Source organism: Alligator mississippiensis, chromosome 3 (assembly GCF_030867095.1).
Source record: "Alligator mississippiensis isolate rAllMis1 chromosome 3, rAllMis1, whole genome shotgun sequence".
NCBI lineage: Eukaryota > Metazoa > Chordata > Crocodylia > Alligatoridae > Alligator > Alligator mississippiensis.
The window spans coordinates 88,615,399-88,640,257 of record NC_081826.1 but is presented as its reverse complement, the minus strand read 5'-3'; the positions used below and the strand labels follow the sequence as shown (position 1 = coordinate 88,640,257).

The following is a 24,859-nucleotide window of genomic DNA, read 5'->3' as shown; positions in this document are numbered from 1 at the left end:
ATTGCTACAGACTAATTTAGCCTAGATTTTACTACAAAATGAGGAACAGGTACAGCTCTCCAAAGTGAGCTACAGTAGAAGCTATCATGGGTACCTGGTGTTAGATAGCAGAGCACAGCCAGTGTGCACTAAGCAATTTGCTACCCTGAGATGAAGGAAGCAGACACATAATTGGTGCACAGGTTAATTTACACAAACACATAGTTATATTATGTCACTTTCTGAAAAACAACTTTACTCAAGAACAAAATGACTTACGCCTGTGTAAAGCTGCTGTGCCTTGAAGATCCACTCCACCTTTACTAGAGTGGAAAGCTAACTTAAACAAGTTGTATGCCTGCACCCTAAAACTTCAAGGAATGCACAGATGACAGACTTCCTCCCAAAAATAGAGAGACAGGTAGTTAACCTGTACACTTAAAAAAAGCCCAAAGTTTCTATTTAACAGTTGTAAAATAATCTCTGCAGCCAAAAGAATTATATCTAGTCACATGATAAATTTGTCAACTACATATTCAGACAAATTGCTGCAGGTAGCACCACAAAAAAACCAAACAGTGGACATGCCGTTCCTTCTTAATGGAACGTGAATTTTATAATTCCATCACTGGTAACTGCTTTAGTTCAGACGGGCTGCCCATCTTCTAAGCCATGTGTGCTAGCCATGGCTATGTCCTGCACAGACCCTACCACATGCACTGTGTGGATGCTCCCCCCTCACCCACTGCTGCAACACATTGCCTCATGGGCACCTCCCTACTGCTGCATGGCATGACTGCATTCCCCACTCCTAACCCTAGGTGTGGCCTCAGACTCACCCTCAGCTCCTGCAGCTGAGAGAGTGCCCCACCCCACAGGACAGAAAGCAGCAGCCATAAGGGGGGCAGGAGGGGGAGAAGTCTGGAGAGAATAGTTGTTATTGCAGCCAAAGGAGTGGGGACAGTCAGGGAGTCAATCAGGTGGGAGCCCACAGGGTGAGCCTTCCCAGGTGACATGTGGCTCATAAACTGCCAGTTGGGCAGCCCTGTGATATATTAATCATTTGCTGAATGCGCTGTGTGGACATAAGAGTGCTGGACATTTATCTATTATAAGCAATAGTCCCCTTGGCAGTAAAGCTGGAAGAAACCATTCATAAAATACAACTAGGACAAAGTCAAAATATTATTGACCTAGAGCAGAAGAAAGCTTCCAGGGTAAATAGCCTGGTTTCACAACAGCTGTACATCTTCAAACTGGTGCAACAACTTTTAAGACTATTCAGATTGTTACAACATCATTAAAAAGGCTGCAAAGCAGAGCAAACGTGTTTTCAGAAGTGCATGGTTCCTGGCACAGCTACAACTAGTCCTCTGCTATGGCCTGGCCAGAGAAGGCGACACTGGTGACTTAGAACTTTTACACCTCTCTACCACCCGTTGGCTCAGGGCAGAGGAACACGTAACGATCACAGAGGTAGCCTTAAACTACTGGCTTATTCACTGATCTGAAACCAGTCGTGTAAGAAGAGAATTTTTATTTTTTTTTTGGATAAAAACACGGTAACTCGTCAGGCCGCCACATCTTGTAAAAAACTTTGCGACCTCTTAGCTTCAGCCCTAACCGGGCTACGACTGCTCCCCAGCGGCTGGCTAGAGCACGCGATCTTCCCACGCTACCTTTCCGCCAGTCACTCGTTTGGCGGGAGAGGGACGATCCGGCCTCGGGCAGGAGCTGGCCTGGAGAACGAGCTCTGGGACCCGGCGGCTTCTTGAAGCCTTTCAATGATTTGCCGCGCGCAGAGCCCTGCGGCACAGCGGTGGGGCCCGGCCTCACCCCCGCCCCAACCGCCGGCCGCCCCGGCCCGGCCCAGCGCCGGCGCGCAGCTCACCTGAGAAGAGCGGCATGGCGAGCGGAGAACGGCCCCGAGGCGGCGCGAGCTCAGCACGGGGCGGGCGGCAGCTCCGGCGCGTCCCGGCCTCAGGGGCTCATTCAAACCGGCCCCTCAGGATGACGCTGCAAGCGGGGCCCAGGCGCCGGAAGCGGGGCAGGGCAGGGCTGCGCGCGCCGGAAGGGGCGGGGCCTGAGGACCGTCTGGCCGCGCACGCGCACACCGGACGCGATACACAGTCCAGACTGCCGGACTCGCCCCGGCCGCAGCCGCGCACGCTCACGCGCACACCCCCGGAACCCCGCCCCATCCTGCGCACGCGCTCTCCAGAACCCCGGCCTCGGCGCCGCCCCTTCTCGCATTCTTCCCCCGGCGCGCTGGCTCGGCTTAGCCCCGTCCCGCGCCGGCGCGCTACGGCTGAAGGCGCGGGGGCCGCGGGAAGGCGCAGCCCTGGGGCGCCCCCAGCAGGTGCCGCGCAGGCTTTGGGGCAGGGACCGGAGCTTCCCTGGGTGCTCAGCGCTGAAGGCGGGCGTTGTGCCCGGGCCGCACGCTTCAAAACCCGGTCGGGCAGGGAAACAGCGAGCACCGAAGCAGCCGGGCCTGGGCCTGGGTCCAATACGAGTTTAAACTAAGACGGCAGCTGCTGCTGGTTCCTGTAACTTCCTTGTTCCCATAGCTCCAGATTCGTCTAGACCCAGCGCATCTGTACCTCGAGTTTCTGGAAGCTGCAGCGCCCTTCATCAGATGCAAACTTTGAAAATACATTCGCCTTTAAAAGGAGAAAAATGTGGGAAACTGGCTTCCCGCTTACAGGCTATCAGAGCCCTGCTTGCCCCCGACACGTGGGGGTAGCAGATCAGGAGCGAGGGACACTGGTGGATATTCAGACATAGGTCCCAATACAAAAAAGGTTGAGAAGTAAACCCCTAGGACCACCCAAGGTACATCAGCTAGCTACTTTGGTTGGTCTGTAAAGTGTAAGTGAACCTTGTGTTGTTCTGGACCGCAGCCTCAACTCTCCCCCCCTTGGTGCCCTGCTTGGAAGCTCTGCTAAGTGCAGGCCCTTCTAAGCAGCTGATAACATGAACTCAGCTGCACAGAAGCTGCTTCTCTGCTGCCCCGATTCATTTGGTCCACAGCTTGGTGACATTTTTGTGCCAACTGTAAAAAAAAACACAAAACCCACCAAAAACACCAAACCCTGGACTTGGAAGGTGCTGGTGTGCCAAGAGAGCTGCAAAAAGACCCAATCCTTGTGGCAGTGCTCCCCATGGTGTGTACACAGCTGCTGCCAGCAATGAGCTGGGCTGGGGCTCTAGACATGGGTGCAGCCATTTGCCCCTGCCACCCACCCCAGAACCCAGGTTCCTCAGCACAGGCAGCTGCAAGCCTGCACCTTGGCCCACCTCCCTGCTGGCAGGATCTGCACATGCAACTCGGAGCATGGCAGGGAAGAAGCTAGGACTCCACTGTCCCTGGCCCCCTCCTCACTGCTCCCAGAAGCACCTGCTATCACCGCTGGCTATAGAGCCAGCCCAGGGCTCCTGACCCCAATGCACCTGCCACATGCAACCAGGCTTTGTGCAGCTGCTGTCCGGTAGAGCCCAGGCTGCTCGCAACAGGGTTTGCAGCTTCCCTACTGCCAATAGCCTAGGCTCCATTGCCAAAGGCAGCTGCCCGCAGCCCAGCCTCAACTTGCTGCAGCTCTGACGTATGCTGGGGGTTTGCCAACCCCTGAGTTTGTAAGGTGCAAATCTACCTTGCAGTCTGCCTAGCTTTACTTAACTGTTTTCCTGCTGAGACCAGTTAGAAAGGAATAACCAAGCTGCTTACCTTGAGTGGTTTCTGGAGGGCACATTTGCTTACCTCAAGTGGTTTCTGAATGTCCAAAAGCATCTAACCATGAGAAGTGATTCAGCCAAACACATTAAGTCCAGGGACTACCAAAAACCCCCAGCGTCTGAGACAACCTGAAACCCAAATATGCACTCCTGTCTTCACACAACTTCTCAGTCCCTTCTTAGAAGAGTTGGGGGCAGAGGGGGGGGTGCGCAGAAATCTGTTAAACAAACATTTCAGCAACTGCCCATTCTCCAACAGAGAGGATGATTTTCTCATTTTCTTCCTGCTCTGCTACCCAACCTGCAGGAAGGCCTCTGCAAAATTGACCATGTGAAAAGCACCAGTTCCTCCCCCTTGTCTGCATTTCACCCACTTCTGGAAAAGGCTATTACTAATTTTTACTTTAGCAAGGAGTGTTTGATAATCTGATGGTGAGGAGGGGCAGAGAGGGGGAATAGACAAGTCTCTACCACTAGATAGCAACAGGCCCTTGTTAACAAACTGGCCCTCAGCCTATGGTAGCCTTGTCCCTACTTTTCAATGATAAAAAGCTGACCAGTCTAGGAAAGATTCCCCCCTACACACACTCCTTTCTCTATAGGTCACTCCTCCCACTATTTTGTGATGTGATGTCTCCCACAGGTCGCTGCTAACAGACAGGTAGTTAGCCATGTTATTCTGAAGTCAGGCAGATGGCAGGATAGAGCTGTGCCCTATAGAGTGGGGCTGTCAAACTCACATGGGGTCCTCCTGGGCCACATCAAGACCCCAGGGCTCCTTGTGGGTCAGATTGATCCTGTGGTTCAAGGTCTGCTGCACTGGCCACCACAAGAGCAGTGCATTTAAAGAAACAAGTCCAGACAGCAGCAATCCAAGCTAATCTCCAACAGCCATGTCCAGCAGAGCAAAAAGGCCCCAAATTCTACAGCAGGTTATGGCTTCCAACTTCCAGTGGCCTACCAATAGCTGAGCTGGCCAGAAAGAGAGGCCCAACAGGGCTTGTTTGACACCCCTGCTACAGACCAACTTGTCAGAGATGCATAAGCTTTCATGATTAAGAGTTCACTTCATTACATGCTACAAAGAGACATGCATAGAGCAGGCTATCAAATAGAAAGCTGTTCAAATACCAAGACAAGGAAGGGGAGGAGCAAACAAGTAATAAACACAGAAGTACATAAAGGTCCAGGTAATGGGGTAAGAATTCACAGTCCCTGTTTAGACCATACTTAACACAAACCAGTCTGTACATGGCTCTTGTTCTGCAGTTTCGAATTCAAAGTTGGCTTTTAAAGTTCCACTGTTTAAAAATAGCTACTCTCAGGTCAGTGATGGAACATCCAGGAAAGGTTTCTGCCAAACTTTGTGGGATGTTTTTGGTTTTTTTTAACTTGATGTCAGGTTGGTGTCCCTTCATTCTTTTACATAAGGATTGTCCTGTCCATCCAATGTAGACAACAGAGGAACATTGTAAGCAGGTGAGAACACTATACAATGTTGGTAGAGTTGCAGGTAAATTAACCACAGACATTATATAATCCATGTTATTTGGTCGAGTGAGGATGTGATCTGTGTTGAGGGGGCGCAGCTTGCATCTGGGTCTGTTGCGAGTCCTGGTGCCTCAGTGAAAATAGGAATTAAGTAGCCTATTGCTTGAGAAATGACACTTGATACTGGGGGGCTGGTCTGTTTGCTCCCCATGGCTACCTTGAGATGGCCATTTTCCAGAAGAGGGTGGTGATTGCTAACGTGTCTAAAATATTCTAGTTGCAGGAATATGGGTGACAACCAGAGGGATTCTGTTGTCCTCATCTCAGAGCTGTCATTGTAGCAGGTTGGAGCGGGGTCCAAGTCTGACTGTGTTGACTGGAATGGATATGATTTAGGCATTGTATTGTAAACATGTAAGAAGCCCTGTTCTAGATCCCCAAGGTGTGCATCCTAGTCAGTGGGATCAGAGCAGATTCAGCTACAACATAGAGCCTGGCTGTACATAATGGATCTAGTGGTATGCTTAGACTGAAAGCTGTTTGTGTGGAGGTAGCTGTGGCAGGCTGTAGGTTTCTGATACAATGTGATGCTAACCCAGCCATTGCAAATTTTCACCATGGTATGTAGGAAATGAATTTGTTGGGTGGAGTATTCCAGAGTCAGTTTCATGGAGGACTGGACCTTGGTGGAATTTCTAGGGAGATTCTTCCCCATATGTCCATACAATGGGGATCTCACTGATGCATTTTGAGTAGACCACAGAGATGAGGGCAGCCAAGGAGGCATGAACTTTTAATTCTGTTGTAAATACACTGGCATAGGGGGGGTGGGGGCATATGCATGTCCATGGCAGTGCTATTTGTTTGTAGGTACAGGGAATCCCCAAACCTCAAATACAGCGTGAAGACAAAGTGGAAGAGTATGTTGGAAACAAGCAGCACCACTGCCAGGAATACTGTTCTGTATGGCTCGTGATCCATCCTCATAGGGGAGGCTAGCGTTTAGAGATGTGACTTCCGTGACAGCCAACATATTTGCTAGATGCACGTCAATGGAGCCTAGTTTCTTTAAAAATTCTGTTGTATCCTTCCTGCTAATGATGAAAGCTATCTGAATGGGAGGTACAGAGAACACAAAAAAGGAGGGAGAAGGAACAGAATAGAAAAAGCGGTTTTAAAGTATTCAAAATCCCACCCTTCTCCTGCAAAGGGCCTGTCACACCACTGCAGAGTCCAGATGAAGATTCCTTGTCATCAGAATTATTTAGCTGGATTTGTTTTTTTAAATGCTAGGGTTCCTGTACATATACACCACACCTACAGTAAGTAATTACCAACACAGAATCATAGGATTAGACAGGACTCTTAAGGGTCATTTAATCCAACCCCCTGTACAGATGCAGGATTTGCTAATTCCAAATATATGCTTATATAGCTTCCTCTTAATCTCCAATGAAAGAGATTCCACAACTGCTTTCTTTACACTAACCCACCCAAATTGTAACATGTGTCTAGACTTTAATATTTAGGTGCAACATACCACAGACATACAAATTAATATAATTTTACTCTCGAGTCTCATTCTCTTCAAGCAAAAAGCAGCATTTAGGAAGGCATTTACAATTTTTAGCACAGGTATATATTAACATTTCCAAAGTGTTTTAACATTCTATAAAGCATGTCTGGTGCTTCACGTTCTTCTCCTATTCCATAAATCACTCATAGCATTTTGCTTTAAATCTTCTTCATACCATCAGGCTGCTACTATAAGTTATGACATTGTTGCTGCAAAAAGGAATGATCGAGCAGTTTGAGCCTCAGGTACAAAAATCAGTTCAACATAATCTAATGTGTGAAGCAAATGCAACCCATTAAAATAATCTGACCATAGGTTTGTGGAAGAAAAATAATCAAGTCCCCTTCATAATTCGCATATATTTAAAGTAAATCTAAATTTGAAACAATTTATTTTACTGTCTACCAGTGAAGATTAAGGGGGGGAGAAGCGAGGAGTTTGGAGTGGAAAGAAACACCTTAATTAAAAAATTTCAAATGCATTTCTCTGGGCTTAACCAATTATAGAAACAGATTAATCTAGTTTTGTGGATAAGTGAATTAAATTTATTTCGAATTAAACCAACATTACCATCCATTTATACTTCATGCTTTTCCCAATCCATCCGCTACCAGAGGCGGGCAATTACTTTGGGCAGAGGGCCGCTTGCTGAGTTTTGGCAAGCCAAGGACCACATTACAGGCAGCCAGGGGCAGATAAATATTAATTTTCTAAAATTTTTAGGGGCCCTGCAGGCCAGATAAAATGGCCTGGCGGGCCGCACGCAGCCCAGGAGCCACATTTTGCCCACCCCTGCCCTACCCTTTGTATCCTCTCATCCTCAACCATCATACCTTTGGAAGATGAATACCTCAGACTGTCACAAGTCATTTGCAAATGAGGTTAGTGCTATCAAGTCAATGGATGGTGCTGTAGTTACAGAAGTCTGTAAAGCAATAATTAATACAATTCACTCACAGGTTTGAAAATAATCTAATGTCTCTAACACAACCTCTTTAGTTGGATTTTCTAAATTGTATGATGGCCATTGATGATAGAATGATTGCACCTGTTATCTTCCCTTCCCCAAAACATAGGTGGCTATGGTAATCACAGTGGGTACACTACTGTTTTCAGGCCCTGGTCGACTACTGATTTGCTGTTTCACTAGCACTGTTTCAATTGCAGTCGCGGAGCATGGTATGCACCACACACCCTTTTTTGAGGACAAGGGGGTGAAACATCAAGCATTTATTAATTTATGTAGCATAACAAAAAATTCTTCCGAGTCCCATAAGCACAGTTACAAATGCAAACTGTACCTTGCAAGTAATTCAAACAAACACAACCATTTTAAACTAATAGAAAATGTAAACATTGCATGAATTATACATGTTTTGATGGATACTTGTATAATCCGTTACAAAATTTTCATACCAAATTTTCTGTGCGCTCACAAAAAATGTAAACTTGAAGTCATGAGAAAACACCATGCCAGTCATTTTTAAAAGGGTCCTTCCATAAATTACTTTTATTTCTCATTAAATGAGCAGAGAGTCATTACCATATTAATAACAGATATGTTTATTATTACATATCCATCAGTGCGGCTTTCAATACCACTTGAAACATGCAAATCGTCCTGAGGACGAATCAGTTTTCCAGTGCTTATTTAATACACAACTGCAAAGCCATTATAAATTACTGAGGAGGTATTTGGTTAAAAAAATAAAATAAAAATAAAACCATACTGCTCATACCATGAATGTATTCCTGCTACAAAGCAAGAGTTTGACGGCACTTATACTGTAATTCCTGAATTATCAGTGGAGTTTTTAAAGGGCCATATGTGTACTATTTTGTTGCTGTGTTGCATATTTTTGCCTACATTTTCTGCAGACCTCTTGCTTTTTAAATGAGAAATCTTTCTTTGTAACAGGAGTTTTCATTCAAAGATTATATTCAATTTAGGAAATGCATCTAGCATCTACAATACTTTAACCAATTAAAGTTCAGTAAAAACCACTGATGCATAATAAATTGTTGAGATTCTACACTTATCGACATGGCAATAATACAATTATCTCAAATTAAGGCACTAAAAGGACAACGCAACACCCATTAAAAGTGTTCTACAAATAATTTACATTTCAAACAGTGCATACATTTCTTAAATGTTTGTTAACTTAATATATGTTATCACTTAAAATTGTAAAGGCAATACATTACACAATTATAGAAATGAATGTACCCCAAAATACGCTTCCAAACTTGGTTTTTTTGTACTGTTAGTTTCTAATACTAAAATAATTCAGTATGGCTTGGCAAAAATGCATAGATTAAATACAATTATCTGTTACCCTCCCCACCCGCCCTTTACAAACTTGCTGAATCAGTATTTTATAAAGCATAATGCAAAATATTTAACACTTTGATCTGTTCCATTATGGGTGATTAGCATTAAGGCTGTTAAGAACTCCGCAGTGAAGGCACTGAAGTTCAAGTGATTATACGGCTTCATTTTTAAACTTGATATGCAGTCTTTGAAAGCACAACTTTCGAGTCGTCAAAGAAATTTCAGTCCATCTCATTTTGAGATATTTTTCTTCTCTACTCAAGTTTGTGTGCTCATTTTGATATAAATATCCCCTCCACAGGGTATAGTTCTTTTTTTGTTGTTGTTGATACAAGGAAAGCAGACTGCATTTTATTATGATTGATAGGCATTTTTAGAAATCCAAAAAGGCAGCACCTTTTTCATACACCTAGCTAAGCTTTATTTGCTTTAACTTGCATTACATAGTAATAATTAATCTAATCTATCTTTAGGCAAACCCGCAATAAAACACCCTCAGCGTGCTTTTTGTGCCGAAGCAAGGAGGAGACAGTAACAGCAATCTTAACCCTGAAGCCTGTGATAGTTGTGTTGAAAGGAACAAACAGCCTCTCTGCACTGCTTGGTGTGTTTAAAAGAGTCCTGTTTTTCAGACTGCATTCCATGAAGTTTCATTAAGTACTGTACAGGTGGTTAGCTGAAATAAAAGAAAAAATACAATTAATTAAAAAATTGCATTAGATGCCTCTAATTAATGTTAACTGAAGAAATAACATGAATAAATAAGTACTTGTATTCCAAATAGCAACATTTAATAACTTAAATATGTCTTATTATAATACTATAAGCCCACTTAATCATTTGAAAAATAAAAATGCATATAATTTGATATAAAATTAAAAGTGAATATTTTCTGATAATTTTAATATGTGAAAACTAATTTCCATCACCGTAAATTAAGTTAAGTGGTTATGAACAAGTGTCAGGCATTTCTATAACGTTTCAAAATCATACTGAGATGAAATACAAGGTCAATACTACGTTAATGCAGTAGAACTAGCAACTTTGGAATTTGCAAGCTCCAATTCCACGTTAATTAGAAGAAAAGAACATCACAAGACTTATATAAAAGTACTGAATTGTAAACTACCAAAATGAACAGTGAACTTTGTCTGACGTAACATAAAGCAGATGTGGGCAATTATTTTCAGCAGAGGGCCTCTTACCCAGTTTCGGTAGGCTGTCAAGGGCTGCATGGGTAGCCCCGCCCCTTGATAGGTGCCCCGCCCCTGGTCACCATCTTGGGACCAATGTCCCAGGGCCCAGGCTGGCAGGGGATGGTGGAGCCGGCCTGGGCTGCACCAGCAGGGAGGGGGGAGCTGACCCAGCTCCACAGAGCCCCTGCCGGCTGGGACCCCGCACTTCTGCCACCCCGCTCTGGACCCCACTGGCACTGGCCCTGGGACACCGGTGTGGGCCCTATGCTCCCACAGGCTCCCTGCCTGCTCATACCCAGTGCCCCCCAGCACAGGTGGGGGGGCAGCGCACAGCCCCAACCCCCTACTCGCCAGCAGGGAAGAAGCTGGTGCTGAGCGTGGGGAAAAGTGACCCCTCACCTGCCCCACACCCGGTGCCCCATGCTGCAGGCGCTCTCAGCCTGCATGGGGCTGTCCAGAGCGGGCACAGGCAGCCCCATGCAGGCTTCAAACAGCTGCAGCGCAGGGCACCAGGCACAGGTGGGGAGGGGCCGCTTCCCCCCTACCCCGTGCTTCTTCCCTGTCTGGGGTCCCCACCCCCCCCACCACTTACCTGAGCTTCCCATGCTGGGGCAGCCACGTGCTCCCAGCCCAGAAACCCAGACAGGGGTTTCCAGCTGGGGAGCGGAGCCCAGTGCACCCCACTGTTGTTGGAGCCTGCTGGGCTTCCCCTGGGTCCTACTGACCTTGGTTCCTGTCATTTTTGAGCATCCCAAGCAGTGTCATTTTTGACAGGAACCAAGGGCAGAGAAATATTAATTTTCCAAATTTTTTTTTAGGGATCCCGCGAGCTACATCTGGCCCACAGTCTGTATTTTGCTCACCCCTGACATAAAGCCTATTTGCTGTACTAACTTTTATACTAACTTGATTAATCTTCTACACTTCCCCGCTAATTATAAACTAGATTGGTCAAATAAATACAAAAACAGATTCTACAGCAACCCTGCAGGTAAAATACTCTGTAAAAACAGAAGGCATTATAAAAGCAAGGCAACTTCAGGTCTCGAAACAGCACTACTACAGATAGTAAAGTCATCATGTAGTCCTAGTTTTTATTTAAAAGTAATAAATAGATTAAACGAGAAGTACTAAGTGAATTTATTTATAGTTACTCTTAGATCCCTATCTACACATTACACTTAAGAAGTGATTAAACTTCTTAGCAACTCAGCAACTTGTTCAATCCATTAAAAGGTGTAATAAAACAAGGAACATGATAAAACAAAAAATGTGGAATAACTTTATTGCTTGTTCTTATCACACCATTAATTGAACAAGTGGCCACAGTGACTGGAAGCCCCATCAGCTGACACTGCTCCCAGCCCCATCAGCTCCAGGGTCCAGAGCCACAGGAGCTTGCTACTTGCTGGTGAAGGGGGGAGACTGGGATTGCAATCCCAGCCTGGCAACAGGGCATGCTTGGATCTAATGCTGTCCCACAACCATGTGTCCGGCCATACGTGTGAGGCCCTTACTAGGCCTGATACAACACAGTGAAAAATTGGTGGAAACTTCAGCGGAGCTAGATTAGACCACACAAAAACACCTATTCACACGTCTAAATTTACAGAATTGAAAAAAATGCTTTATTTATCAAAGCACTTAAAGTGCTTGAAGGCCTGACTCGGCATCCACTAGGGACACAAGATGGCTTTAGAGGGATGTGCTTGCATGTTTAGAAGTTAAGCACATGTTCCTGTGTGTTACAAAACTACAGCATGGTGCTGTTTCATCCCCTACAATTCAGTTGTACTACACTAATCTTTTAAGAACATAGCAATTATCAGATACCAGGTAAACACTAAGAGTACTATCATCTTTCCTCTACAGCTCAAAGTGAACAACAATTTTGTTTTTGGAGGGGCGAAGGGGGAGGACAAAAGAGGGAGAACAGGGAACTGAGATAAGATTATTTTTGGAGTCTTAATATGCTCTTGGCCTCAAAAATCATATGGAAGCAAGTTCTACCAAGTAAAAAAGAAAAACAAAACAAAGAACAACTCCCCCCAAGTGTGTCATTTTTCAATTCCAGCTGATGGTTCTGTATGCCTGTAGCAATTCTGTCACCCATTCCCCTGGACACTTCTAGTAGTCTCACTATATAAGAGCATCCCAAGCAGTGGTTCTGCCCTATAAACATTTTCCCTCCCACAATATGCACTCAGCATTTATAGCATGTGGCAGTTAAAACAGAGTGTGTTTTAATTAATAGTGATTAAATAAAATAAATCCATATTAATCTTATGACGCAAGGAACCGAAATTTCTACGGACAGCGTTCTCTGCTGACCCTAAATACACCTTCACTTCAGGATTCAAGAACAGGGTCTGGGGAAAATATGTTGACATTAAAGGTTTAATGCCCATTAGCCTGGAAGATTCTGTATTAATAGAAATCCAGATCCTAAACTGTTAGCATACATATATAAAAACTATTTCTGAACAGCAGTAGCAGGAAGACTAGTATTAGAGGAGCTAGAAGAGGTTTTGGGCAGAAGCTCTGAAATAAAGCAGAGACCGACAAAAAGAAAAAAAAAAATTTTTTAAACTATCTATAGGGGTAATACTTTTTTCCCCTAATACTAATGAAGTCCCATGTTCAGGGATGGAAGAGAATGACTCTGGAATTGCTTACTACTGTCATGTGACAATCACCAGTTGGTTAAAAGGGAAGGTTACTCACCAGTAACTGGAGTTCTCTGAATGGGTAATCTCCCCCACAGATCCACACTCCTTTGACCTATTGAAATGTAGAAATGAATATTTCAAGAAAAATTTCAGATGCACCAAGTGCTGAGCGTTTAAATAAGGTGGTGGTTTAAGGGAAGTAAAATTGTCTGCCCATGCTAGCTAAAGCCAGGACACAGGTCAAAATCTATGAGCGAGTAAGATTCAAAAAGCATGAGAAGAAGAAGTGCATTTCTTCCTATGATTTTCAAGTGTCTGAATGGAAAATTTCTGTGTCTCTGAAGTAACCTGAAAAGATGCCTAGGAAAATTTAAGATCTTGAGATGAAGAAGAATCTTAGAAGCCAAATAACTAATTTAAAAGGATGCTGGGACTGAGTGAAAACACAAAATCTGTCTGTTCTTCCAACAAGAAGGTTGACAGCTATGAAAGACTTGAATACCAGAGCTGTTTTGCCTAATATGGCACTATTCTAGGGTTTCTTTTTTTTTTTTAAACATAAGCCTTGAAAAAGTAGGACCAAAAGTGAGACACAAAGTAAGCAGAAGACAATAAGAGAGCCCATGAGGAGGCACTGGATTTCTACAACCAAAGAATATACAACATGAAGGCCACTTTGAATAATTTGCCATAACAGAAAGTAAGTTATGTTACTAAATTGTTAAAAATAATCAAATAGTAACAGTGGACAGAAGCCCCTGCAACCAGAAGAGGAAAGTAGGGCATACTTGAGATGGAGTTCAAGCAGCCTCTAAGACTGAAATAAAAAAACAATACTAAAAATATGAAAATAAAATAAAAAGTACGTACTAGTTTTACAAAAGCACAAAAGGAAACTGACACTGCAAAGAATACTGCAAAACAGAAAAGCAGCAATGTTCTAGCACAGTAATTGTCACAATAGGAATTGTGATATTCTAGTCATTTTGTATTTCAAATGATTATCCACAGTAGTAAAAAAATCAGCTTTAGAATAAAGCCTGTTTGCATACACATAGTTATTAAATAATTCCTTTTCTCCTTTCAAGAGAAGACAAGAACACATTCCAAAGATTAAAAAAAAAGAAAAAGAAAGCTTTCCTTTTAGTAATAGCCTTCTTCGCATTTAAGAATGGGAGATCTCCATTACAAATGCTACAAAAAATAGACAAAAAAAGGACAAAACCACAGATGTGAATTCTCCAAAACTCATTATATAAAAGGATTGCTTCAAGTGAAAGGATTAAGTTAGACACTGGCAACCTACAGCCCACAGGACAGACCTGGTCCCGGAATAGACCGGATACAGCTTGTGGCAGCTCAGGAAATCTACAACATGCTTTAACCAGAGCGGCAGAGGAGCTCTCTACCTGTCTTTTCCCATCTATTCACTCCACAGCATCTGCTGTGTTGGAAGATGTGGAGATTTGAGGTCTGCAACTGGAAGGCTGCTGCTTGCAACTCGGTGTGTTGAAAAAAGGTTGTTAAGCCCTGTACTCATTCTAAAAGCAACATACCAGTTTAGAAAGAACTTTTGCTTAAGTGACTGGGAGAGCAAGAGTTTTGTGTTACAGTACCTCAGAAGAATCAGAATTACAAGGTAATGCAATGAATATTGCCAATTAGTCTAAGCAACTGAATGCAGTATGAGGACTCTGCTACTGCTCCTTATGAAGAGAAGAATTAGAAGTTGCCAGAAGGGGAATATTTCATAGTAGTTGGAAGAGTCCTAAAGGCCCGATTCAAAACCCACTGAAGCCAAAACAAGTCCTGTTAGTGATGTATACGGGTTTTGGATGCATACCCAGCACCTTATTGTGGAACGGGTAAGAGGCAGAAGGCCTGGGTTGCCCTGAAGGAAGCATGCTGGCTGGACCAGCTGGAATCATCTCGTGCAAAAGTCTAGAGCTGAAGCACTTGCAGGTTTTACCAAGCATGTACTCAGGGCATATTTAGGATTTGGTGGGGACAACAGTGACGACCTTTTGTGGTACCTCTCAGAAGTAGCCATAAAGTGAAACCAAGTTACTAAGGCAATTTGACTTCTGATTTTTTTCAATTTTGATACACTACACTTTCCAATTTTGATACTCTAATTACAGGATGAGCCAGAGCAACCTCTCCTATGATGAAGGAAAAGCTTGACAGTTCAGGCTATGCCTCGCTCAAGCAATCAGTGCTGGAACACATCACCAGAGAAATGAAACCATATGCAGAAACCGTCTATAAGAAACATACAGAACAGCTGTGGAAGATGAAGCTGTTAGGCTACAGCCTTGCAGACTCTGTAGCCAGCAGGATCCGCAGCCTTGCTACCTTAATCAGAAATAACCTGCCATACACTATCAAGGGACATAACACTTCCCAAAGTGCAACAGAACAGGACACTGTCCAGGTCAATGACAATTTTCGGCAGTATATACAAGCCATCCCCTCCCACGTTCTCAATCACATCCCCACCTACTTTCAATCACATTACCTTACATGCAGGTGACTTCAATTGTCAACATCAAGACTCAGGGTACCCTATCAGCAGTAGAAATGGGGACAATCTTTGTCTCTAGGTAAGCCTGAACAATATATCCCTTGTATATGACCCAAAGGACTATGTAGCTTCTACTCTGGATGCTGGAACATTCAGACAAACCCAGATCTTGCCTGGTGAAAGGGCAACTCAAGTAAAATACCAATAAGAAAAAAAAAAACTTTGCAAGTTTTTATCATCTCAGCACAGACCCTCCTCACTCACTAGCATTGACAATGATTTTTCAGCCCACACTATCCAAACCAGCTCCAAGATGGAACTTTTGGAAAGCAGATTGGCAGAAATACCAAAGGCAGACCAATGAGAGTGCAAACCCATTAAAGCAGTGCTTCTCGAACTATCCAATGTGGCGGACCGGCAATTTTTTTTCCAGTGGACAAGGGACCGGTGCCCGGTTCAGCCGGTGGCAGCAACTACATGCAACAGCACTACACAAATGCATGACCAGCTGTTTCTCTCTCTTTCCTCACCTCACACGACGTGACGTCACCTGGAGTGCTGGAACGTACGAACTGTGGCGCTATGACAAATCAATGTTATGCTTCTGAAAATATATTTCTTTCTTTCCTGGCAACTCACTGCGGACCAGCAACCGGTGGCTGGCGGACCAGCACTGGTCTGCAAACCACCACTTTGAGAAGCGCTGCGTTAAAGTATCCATCACAAACCAACACTGATCAAGGCTACAATACACCTACATACTGCCTAATTGAAATAGCCAAACTCTGTGAACCTAGAGACTATAGAAGACACCGTGTGCCATGCTGGGACAAGCAGTGCGAACAGCTCCTTAACCTCAAGCAACACAATGACCCTACAACTGTAAAAAGAATTACAAAACAGCTGGCTACCACACTGCACAATATCAAAGGAGAGATGAATACCATATAAGGATTGGATATGACCCACACAGGCAGACAAGGATGGTGCATCATTAACTGCCTTACAGTCAAAGGCACCAAATACAACATTGCCCTGAAACAAACTCCATCATGAAAATACTGTGCAACAACAGCAAATACAGCGCCCCAAGCAAACACACAGAAATGTTTAGATATCTGACTCATGAACAACTTAAATCGCCCTATGCCAACCTCAATTTAACTGCTCCTATCTCTGAAAATGAGTTTGATGCAGTTATTAAAGTGATCAAGGTTGGTAAGGCTGCTGGACAAAATAAGGTATTCCCAGAATTCATTACTAAACTCAGAACCACAATGAAAAGACAGCTTCAGAAATTCATGCATTAATGTCTAGAAAGTAACAGACTTCCAAACTTTTTGAGAAAAGCTGATATCACTGCTACCATGAAACCCCATAAAGCACCAGAAGATCCAAAGAGCTACCAACCCATCTCACTACTCATTACATACAAACTCATGGAGTGCATAATCCTGAATAAAATAGAGAACATCTTTGATCCCCAGCTCTCAAAAGAACAAGCTGGCTTTCAGGAAAAAGTGGTGTACCACTGACCAAGTTACATTACTTACATCTGACATAGAAAACAGATTTGAAATGAGGCAGAAAACAAGCACAGCTTTTACTGACCTTACAGCTACCTATGAAACTGTATGGCACCAAGGCCCCAACTATGGCAGTCTCTGTGATACCTGACTGCAAGCAATGCACTTTTATCATAAACAATTTCCAGCAGATCATTCAAACTCACTACTAACCAAGGAGTAAAAAGAAGAGTACAAACTCTGAAGAACTGGAGCCCTCCAGGCCCAGTGCTAGCACCAGTATTTTTCAATGTACATACCTCTGACTTCCCCATACAACATCCAAGTGATACATGTATGCTGACTACATTGCCATAGCAGCCCAAGGAACCGATATGACAGAACTGGAAAAGATACTAAGTTCCAACATGGAACTCTTCATCACTGACCATCTCCACAAGTGATGATTAACATTGAGCATCAATAAATCAGTATCACCACTCTTCCACCTGGCAGCAACAGAGTGGGCCGACTGCTGGGAAAGGTCAGATTTATTCCTACGGCATTGTATACCAACACAAAATGAGTCCCCTGCTGAGCATGACCTTGACAGAGAAGTGTAGGTCAAACTGAACAGAGATCTGTATATGGAAGCTTCAAAGTAACGCTTCACAAGATGAACATCTTGGACGCCCTGCTGTGTGAATGCAGTGTCCAACGAATAGCACAGAACTTAATCAAAAGCTGCAATCTTTACAAATGCCCAGACAGGGAAGAAGGAATCTGCACATTGAGTGATAATACCAGACAGTAGCTTATAGATCTGGATGTTGGTATGTGACACCATACAAAGGAGAGGGAGACAAGTGAAAAGGGAGAGGGGGAATTTGGTGAAAGTCTGTACTCCAGGACCTCATGAGGCACAACAACTACAGAAGTGACAGAATCACATTACATTTCCAGTAGCATGCAGAAGACTGTCTCAGTTTGACAGGCAGAAGTCATGGGGTAGCAAAGTGCCAAAAATACAAAGACAAATGTGTGAACACCACTGCCACGGAAACGGTTGTTGGTTGTAGCTGTGTTGGTCTAAGGACATAGGCAGACAAGGTTCTTTGGATAAAGGTGGTATCTTTTATTAAACCAACTGAGTAGTTGGAAAATTTGTTCTTTGCAAGCTTTTGGGTACAAACACCTTTCTTCAGGCACAGGAAGAGTTTCCACTAAGGAAACACATTCCAACTCCTGCTTTATATACCTCTTTCCAGCTCTGCTGCTAGGCTGATGCCTGCAGAATCATACTGACCAGATAAGATTTCCTTGCTAGCCTACCAGTCTAAAAGACAGGCTAAATTTTGTCAAAGTGGAGCATGTCTCTGGAATACCATGCCAGGTTCATCAAGTGCCTAAATTACAATGAGTCCAAGATGTGCTCATTAGACTAATCTGCCTACAGATCTAGCCCCTCTTGCTTTGCACTTCCACCATATCCCCATACCTGGCATCAACAGGGGGCATGTAAGGATACGGGCATGCGGAGAAAGTATTTGTTTAGTATAGTGTAATTGACATCTTAACATTTTTTGAGATTCTGAGTCCCTCCCCTGCCACAAACTCTACTCCTGACAAGAAGAGTAAAGCTAGTAAAATTCTAACAACTAAGAGAAATTACTTCTTGATGGTAGCAGTGGTAAGCAGCAAAAGGATGCTCAGCTTCTGTAGAAAAACCTTTCCAGGGCCCCCTCTACATAGCAACAGGAGGAAGAAGGCAGAATCAAGTACCACTTAAGCCAGGGGTTGTAAAGCAGGTATTTGGGAAGGCCCTAGGGGGCACGTGCAGGCGGGTGGGGTCAGAGCACCACCACCTCCCAGGAGCAGGGCCAGAGTGGGGGCAAGGGCAGCAGATGCCCTCTGGGGGCTGCACAGGCACCACCCAGCCGGCTTTTCTCTGAACACCTCAGATACTTCAACATCCTTCTTGAATTGCAATCATCAGGACTGGGCACAATATTCTGGTAACAATCACTTGAGTGCCAAATATCACCTCTCTACTCCCTAAGGGCCCCCTCTCCCACCCTTTAGAAATACCAAGTGTTAAAACTTTTGGTCACAGCATCACACTGGGAGATCCTGTTCATCTGAACATGATCAACTACAATGACACCTCTAACTCCTTTCTGAACACTGCTTCCCATGTTGCAGTCCCTCACTCAGTAGGCATCTATTCTCCTTCTCCTTATATTTGACCATACTGAAATATTGGTTGTCTGTCCATGTTGCAAGGCAGACCAGATTATCCTTGATCAGTGAGCTTTCCTTTTCATTACTTGTCAGTCCTCAGATCTGTGCATCAACTGCATTATTTTAGGTCACTGGTAAGTAACTTAACACGTGGGCCAAGAACCAATCTCTGTGAAACCCCATTAGAAACATTCCTTATTGACAATGATTATCAGTGTACAATTACATTTTGAGACCTGATTAGCAGTTTAATACATTTAAAGTGTACCTACCACATTAATTTTACTGTTCTAGTTTCTTAAATCAAACTGTCATATGGTACCAACTAAAATGTCTTACGTAAATTTAAGTATATTACACCAACACTATTACCTTTATAAGCCAAAAATGCAACCTCAAAAATATCAAGTTAATTTGACAAAATACTTATTTCCACAAATCCATGTCAACTGGCATTACTCCGATTGGACTCTATTAATACTTATCAATTGACTACCACATCAGCTGCTCCCTTATTTTGGCTGAAATCACCTTCAGGCAGACAGGCATATAAATTATACCGGTTATCCTGGATACCCTTTTAAATCTCTAGCATGGCTTTCTTCCAGTCCTCTGCAATTTGTCCAGTATTTCAAGACTTACTAGAAATCCACAAAAGACAGTCCACAAAACTGTCACCACCTCATGCTGAATTTTTGGATGCAAATAATCTAGACCTGCTGACTTTAACATTTATATTTATTAACTACTTAACTAGTTTAACATCTTAATTACTGCTGGATATGAAAGTGTTTATCATCAGATAATATGATAAATATGAATAAATCTGTCTTTTTTCTAAGCAAAGAACAAAAGTACATATTGAATATTTGCCCGTCAGTTCTACCATGTCCAGCCAGCAATGGACCAATACATGTTAGCATTTCTTTTGTTACTTGTCCACAACTGTGGCCACAGAACTCTCTTGGCATCATTCCCCTTACGTAGTTCCAGTGGCTGTGACTTTTGCAGCGTAAGTAAAAATGACTGATAATCTTGGCAATAGTGGGTTTAATCACCTGGAACAAGGAGGCTGGTGCTCTTTAGTGTCTTTCAAATGGCTTTCTATTTTTCTGAGGGGCTGAGCTGTCCAGAAGGAAGGTTTTTTGTGGGAGACAATCATCTGCAAGAGTAGCTCAGAGATTCTTCAGCTAGACTTAAAAAGCTTCTGCCTTTTTGCGCTCCAAATTCTGAAGCAGTTGCATTTTGGACATCATGTTTAATTTGAAGAACTAAGGGTCTAAATATCTTTCCAAGTACCAAATGCCTTACCAGGTGTACAGGCCATTAGCACTCTGAACACTTGACACCTTTTCCCATGTTAAGATTCATTAATATTATATGGCAAAGGTTAGAGTTGCCGTGAAAACAGACATGAAAAGAAAAATTTTTTGAAGTGTCAGCCTAAAGAGGTTCCATAAAACCAATCCCCATCCCCCCCCGCCCCTCTCCCCCAGCTGACAGACCCATCAGGATCTTCCCAGGAGTTCTTCTTTAAGCCGGTATTCCAATTTCCCTTCGAGATACATGGCTCACAATCTAGATCTTGTTCCTTGTGGTCTGGGAATGCCCTGAACACCAGATGTTGGAAGGTACAGATAAAAATAAAAGGTCCTTGGAAGGATCCCCCTTTTCTTTTTTCCAGGGTTAGGGTTAGGTTTAGGGATGTTGAAGTAGCAAACACAGGAAACTGCTTCATGGCCTAGGATCAGCTATTTATTCTTACAGTCTGCTCAAAGCAAATTGGACCAGACCTTAGTTATGCCTCCTGTACAGCTAAGCATAAAGATAGACTATTGGATCACAGAACCTGAGCTGTTGCGTCTGTTTTCCCCTTCATGACTCAAAGACCTCAATCATTAGTATAACACAACTTTAACCATGGAGTTATAACCAATCCTTCCATAATGTCATTTACAAACAGATTTTTTGCATTAAAATCTATCACTTCTATACTTAATTTCTCACCTAGTTTTTCCAGAAGTATTTTTAACAGCTTTTCGGAATGACTGATTTGCTGAGGATCTTGCAGACATAGTTCTAGGGGAAGAACGGACAAAACTGGCTGGTGGTGTCTTGGGGATTTTCTTTACTAAATGATTTACCCACTTCTTCTGGTCATCCTGACAGGATGCCAATAGCAACATATCCCTTGCTGAAGTTACATCGTAACTCACTATAAAACAGAGAAGACGAAAATTCAATAAAAACAAGACAATTTTGCTCATAATAATTTATAGCAATATGATAACATTTCAGGAGAGAATTCTGGAATCTACATGCCTTATTCACAGTGAAATGGGTTACATGTTCTTAAAAACATGTGACAACTATCAGAGGAACTGCAGAAATTAACCAAATACCTTCATAAATCCATTGACAATAATATTAACGTGTGGACAGCAACTTAATTTATCCTCATTTCTGTCCTAGAACACCAATATTCTGAACTGAAGGGGATAGCTAAAGCACAGACTAGCACTGCTTTGCAGAAGCATGGAGGGACAGTCTTCTTCTGCAGAATGCAAAGACACTCTATGGGTGCAGTAAATAGCTCTGAGCCTGCAGCAGCCCCCTGCCACAATGTTCTATATACAAGGTTGCAAGGTTAGACCAGAGGACCAGAGCAGCTCACTAGCAATCCTTTTGTATGGCCCATCCTTCCACACGGTCCTGTGAAATCTCACTCCTGGTGCAGTTCTGCTGCAGGTGGTAATGCTCCTCTACAGAGGCAAAAGCAAACTTTCCTTTAAGGGAAATATGCTAGTATCTTAAATCAGTTTAGATTTTTTAACTTTAAATATAATGTATTTTTCTTTGCAGCTGGTAGATTAAAGAATATGGGTAGAATATTCATTGAAGAACTTTCAAAATACACAATAGGTCTAATTACTTACCTTTGCATGGAGCAATTAATTCCTCCTTTTTATCTAAGTGGTCTTTATGGCACTTAACATGGCATCTTCGACATTCCAGTGCAGGAGGGGGCTTAAAAACATGCCAGAGGGGTTTGGCACAGGCCTCACAGTTGGCTGGAAAGTGGTATAATGTAGGAATAAATTCATGACCTTTGTGATTTAGAAAATTTGTCTTTTCTGCTGGCTGTGTTGATTCTACTTCCAATTCTTTCCTGCATTCACCCTCATTAGCGTACAAAATCTAGCAAAACATTGAAGAAGAGAGAGATGTTGTCATGTCAAACTACTGCTGAAGCACTGTTTATCTTTACATATTGGTCACAATAAGACTTGACAGACTTTTTAGAAGACACACAAATGGTCTTGATACTATTTAAAATTAGGGAGTTTTTACCTGGAATATTTTAGGGATTTCCTCAGTTTCTGCTCTATATACATCTCCTTGTGTTACAGGTCGGACATGGAACAGTTTACTGAAATTATAAGAATCAGATCTCAAATATGCTGATAATACTACATTAGTTTATAAAACCTATCATACTGCTCTAGATACAGATTAAAGGTTCAATCTTATTACCCTGACTTTACATGAATAATCCTTAATCATGCAAATACTTCCATGTCAGGGCCACAAAATGGTTTTAGTAACATAGTATAGGAACCTGTCTACACAAACAAGACCTAAATATTTTTTAATATGGGAGGAGCTCCATCTTATTCTGGATACTATATGCATATACAGATTTACTTGTGAAGATGCAAGAACTCCCTTAAATTAAAAAGGAATGCTGTGGAGCTTAAGTCACTTCTGTTACTTTTTGATAGCTTCTGAATTGAAAGACATTTCAACTGCAATGCAGTTATCATTTTTCCAGTTGGTGAACTGCAAATGCCAGGGAGCCATGAAAGGCAACGGGGGCTTGCTAGCTGTTGGACATTTAATATAGCCTAAAGCAAAGAATCTCAATCCCCCATTCCCTGCACACCCTTATCCTTAACCTTTACAACTGCAGTTCACCCATTTTGGGAACTGCAACCTAGACAGTGTAAGTCAACCCAAAGGGGAAAGGATCAAGAAGTCCAGGTCATGGCTTCAGTTTCCCTTTAGCCTCCCCTGCACATCTGCCTGGCATTGAGCAGGGAGGACACTTGTCATATGAAGGTATGGTGCATTCCACACATTCCCTTCTCTCTGAGCTCTGTGGAATGGTGTGGCTGCATTACATGTACCTATGGCTAATCACACTGCCACTGTATTAACCTGTATTTATTTTTCTTCATTTATATTTTATCCAAATACAAAGTAAACAATCATTTAAGTCTAAAACTTAAAAAACAGAAACAAAATCATTCCCTGGGGCTTGAAGTTTTGAAAATTCATACTCATCTGCCTTGCATAACGGAAGATCCAAGATTCTTTATAGGATCTTGATTCTGAGTTTCTAGATTTGCTATCAGTCATTATATATAAACAGTTCATCTCCTGATTTTATCTCAAATACACAGCAGCATTACTTACTCTATATCTAGTACCATGGATGGATTGGACTGGTCCTTGTCCTTTTCATCATTATAGAACAAAATCTTTTTACTGCTTACTACAACGTACTGAAAGGAAGAATAACAGTTTTAAAAATCTATAAGGCTAACCATTATCTCACTCTATTTCTACACAGACAGACTAAGTCCAACTAAATAGAGGTTTTATATTAGTGACTAGAATTGCCTAGTACTGGAATTATTTGGGAAAACTACTCACAACTTACATTCACAGGAAAGTTACCTGTTCAAGACTGGATCATCCCTGACTAAACCATCCCAGACAAGTGTTCTGTCTAACCTCAAACAATTTAGTCAGGGATGATCCTGCCTTGAGCAGGGGGATGGACTAGATTACTTCCTCAGATACATGTTACTAGTACTAAGTTCCTGCTGTGAAAACTGCTGTATCGCTGAATTATTCCCTACAAAGGAATCCATCATTTGCTGACAAGGCTGCAAGTCTCTCCTAGAATACAGATGCAGGACAGAGCTGTTTAACTTAGGGTGCAGACAAAAGTGACATTTTTTGAGCGATCTGAACCCTGAAAGCACTCTAGTCGTGTCATAACATGTGCATGGCTGCTGAATACTTTGAAAATGTTCAATCGTGTGAAAAATTAACCCTGGTTAAATCACATTATATTAAGGTGCTCAAAAGCAGAGCCCCTTAGGGAACTTGCATTTCCTCCAGATACCTGAAATGAAAGTGCTGTTGGTTTTCCATGTCTGTAAGAAGCCTGAGATTCTAATCCAAAACCCATTTAAGTAATGAAATTTTCTTTCACTACAATGATTACATTGTTAGCATACTGGGGTAAGCACATGAGGGTCAGTAGGTAAAAAAACTAACTGAATAATTTTAGAGATGATGATGTAACTCTAGGTATCAGAATAACACCTAAATTTTAGAATCTTCTTGCTCTTTTAATGCAATAATCTGTGTTTACGCTAAATTACTCATTTTTTTTTTCCTAAACATGAAAACAAAAAAGTCTTTTCATACCTGCTTCTTCCAGCCATGTCGCTTTATGTTTCCCTTGTTTGGTACCGAAAGCCAACCCTCTAGTCTCGACTCTGGTTTAAAAAAAATACATATAATTTTTATGTGTGTG

At 42.7% G+C, this 24,859-nt stretch overlaps 2 protein-coding genes across 5 annotated transcripts in view; both read right to left on the bottom strand.

Annotated features, from left to right (window-relative positions):
* The window catches only part of USP14 (ubiquitin specific peptidase 14), a 30,343-nt gene extending 28,300 nt beyond the window's left edge, over positions 1 to 2,043 (bottom strand). For 2 of the 3 annotated variants that reach the window (XM_019490448.2, XM_006277190.4), the window contains exon 1: positions 1,871 to 2,042. In XM_019490448.2, the coding sequence (XP_019345993.1) occupies positions 1,871 to 1,886 (16 nt within the window). In that variant the 5' untranslated portion in view covers positions 1,887 to 2,042. Of the gene's footprint in view, positions 1 to 1,870 lie in introns of all 3 variants that reach the window. The other variant, XM_019490449.2, reaches the window with a different exon arrangement.
* A 6,212-nt stretch (positions 2,044 to 8,255) lies between these two features.
* ROCK1 (Rho associated coiled-coil containing protein kinase 1) overlaps positions 8,256 to 24,859 on the bottom strand; it is a 135,714-nt gene continuing 119,110 nt past the window's right edge. Inside the window, exons 28-34 of one of the 2 annotated variants that reach the window (XM_006277187.4) lie at positions 24,751 to 24,821; positions 23,725 to 23,813; positions 22,600 to 22,678; positions 22,185 to 22,446; positions 21,256 to 21,463; positions 13,034 to 13,090; positions 8,256 to 9,789 (exon numbers count right to left, since the gene is read on the bottom strand). In XM_006277187.4, the coding sequence (XP_006277249.2) occupies positions 9,786 to 9,789; positions 13,034 to 13,090; positions 21,256 to 21,463; positions 22,185 to 22,446; positions 22,600 to 22,678; positions 23,725 to 23,813; positions 24,751 to 24,821 (770 nt within the window). In that variant the 3' untranslated portion in view covers positions 8,256 to 9,785. The remainder of the gene's footprint in view (positions 9,790 to 13,033; positions 13,091 to 21,255; positions 21,464 to 22,184; positions 22,447 to 22,599; positions 22,679 to 23,724; positions 23,814 to 24,750; positions 24,822 to 24,859) is intronic. The other variant, XM_006277188.4, reaches the window with a different exon arrangement.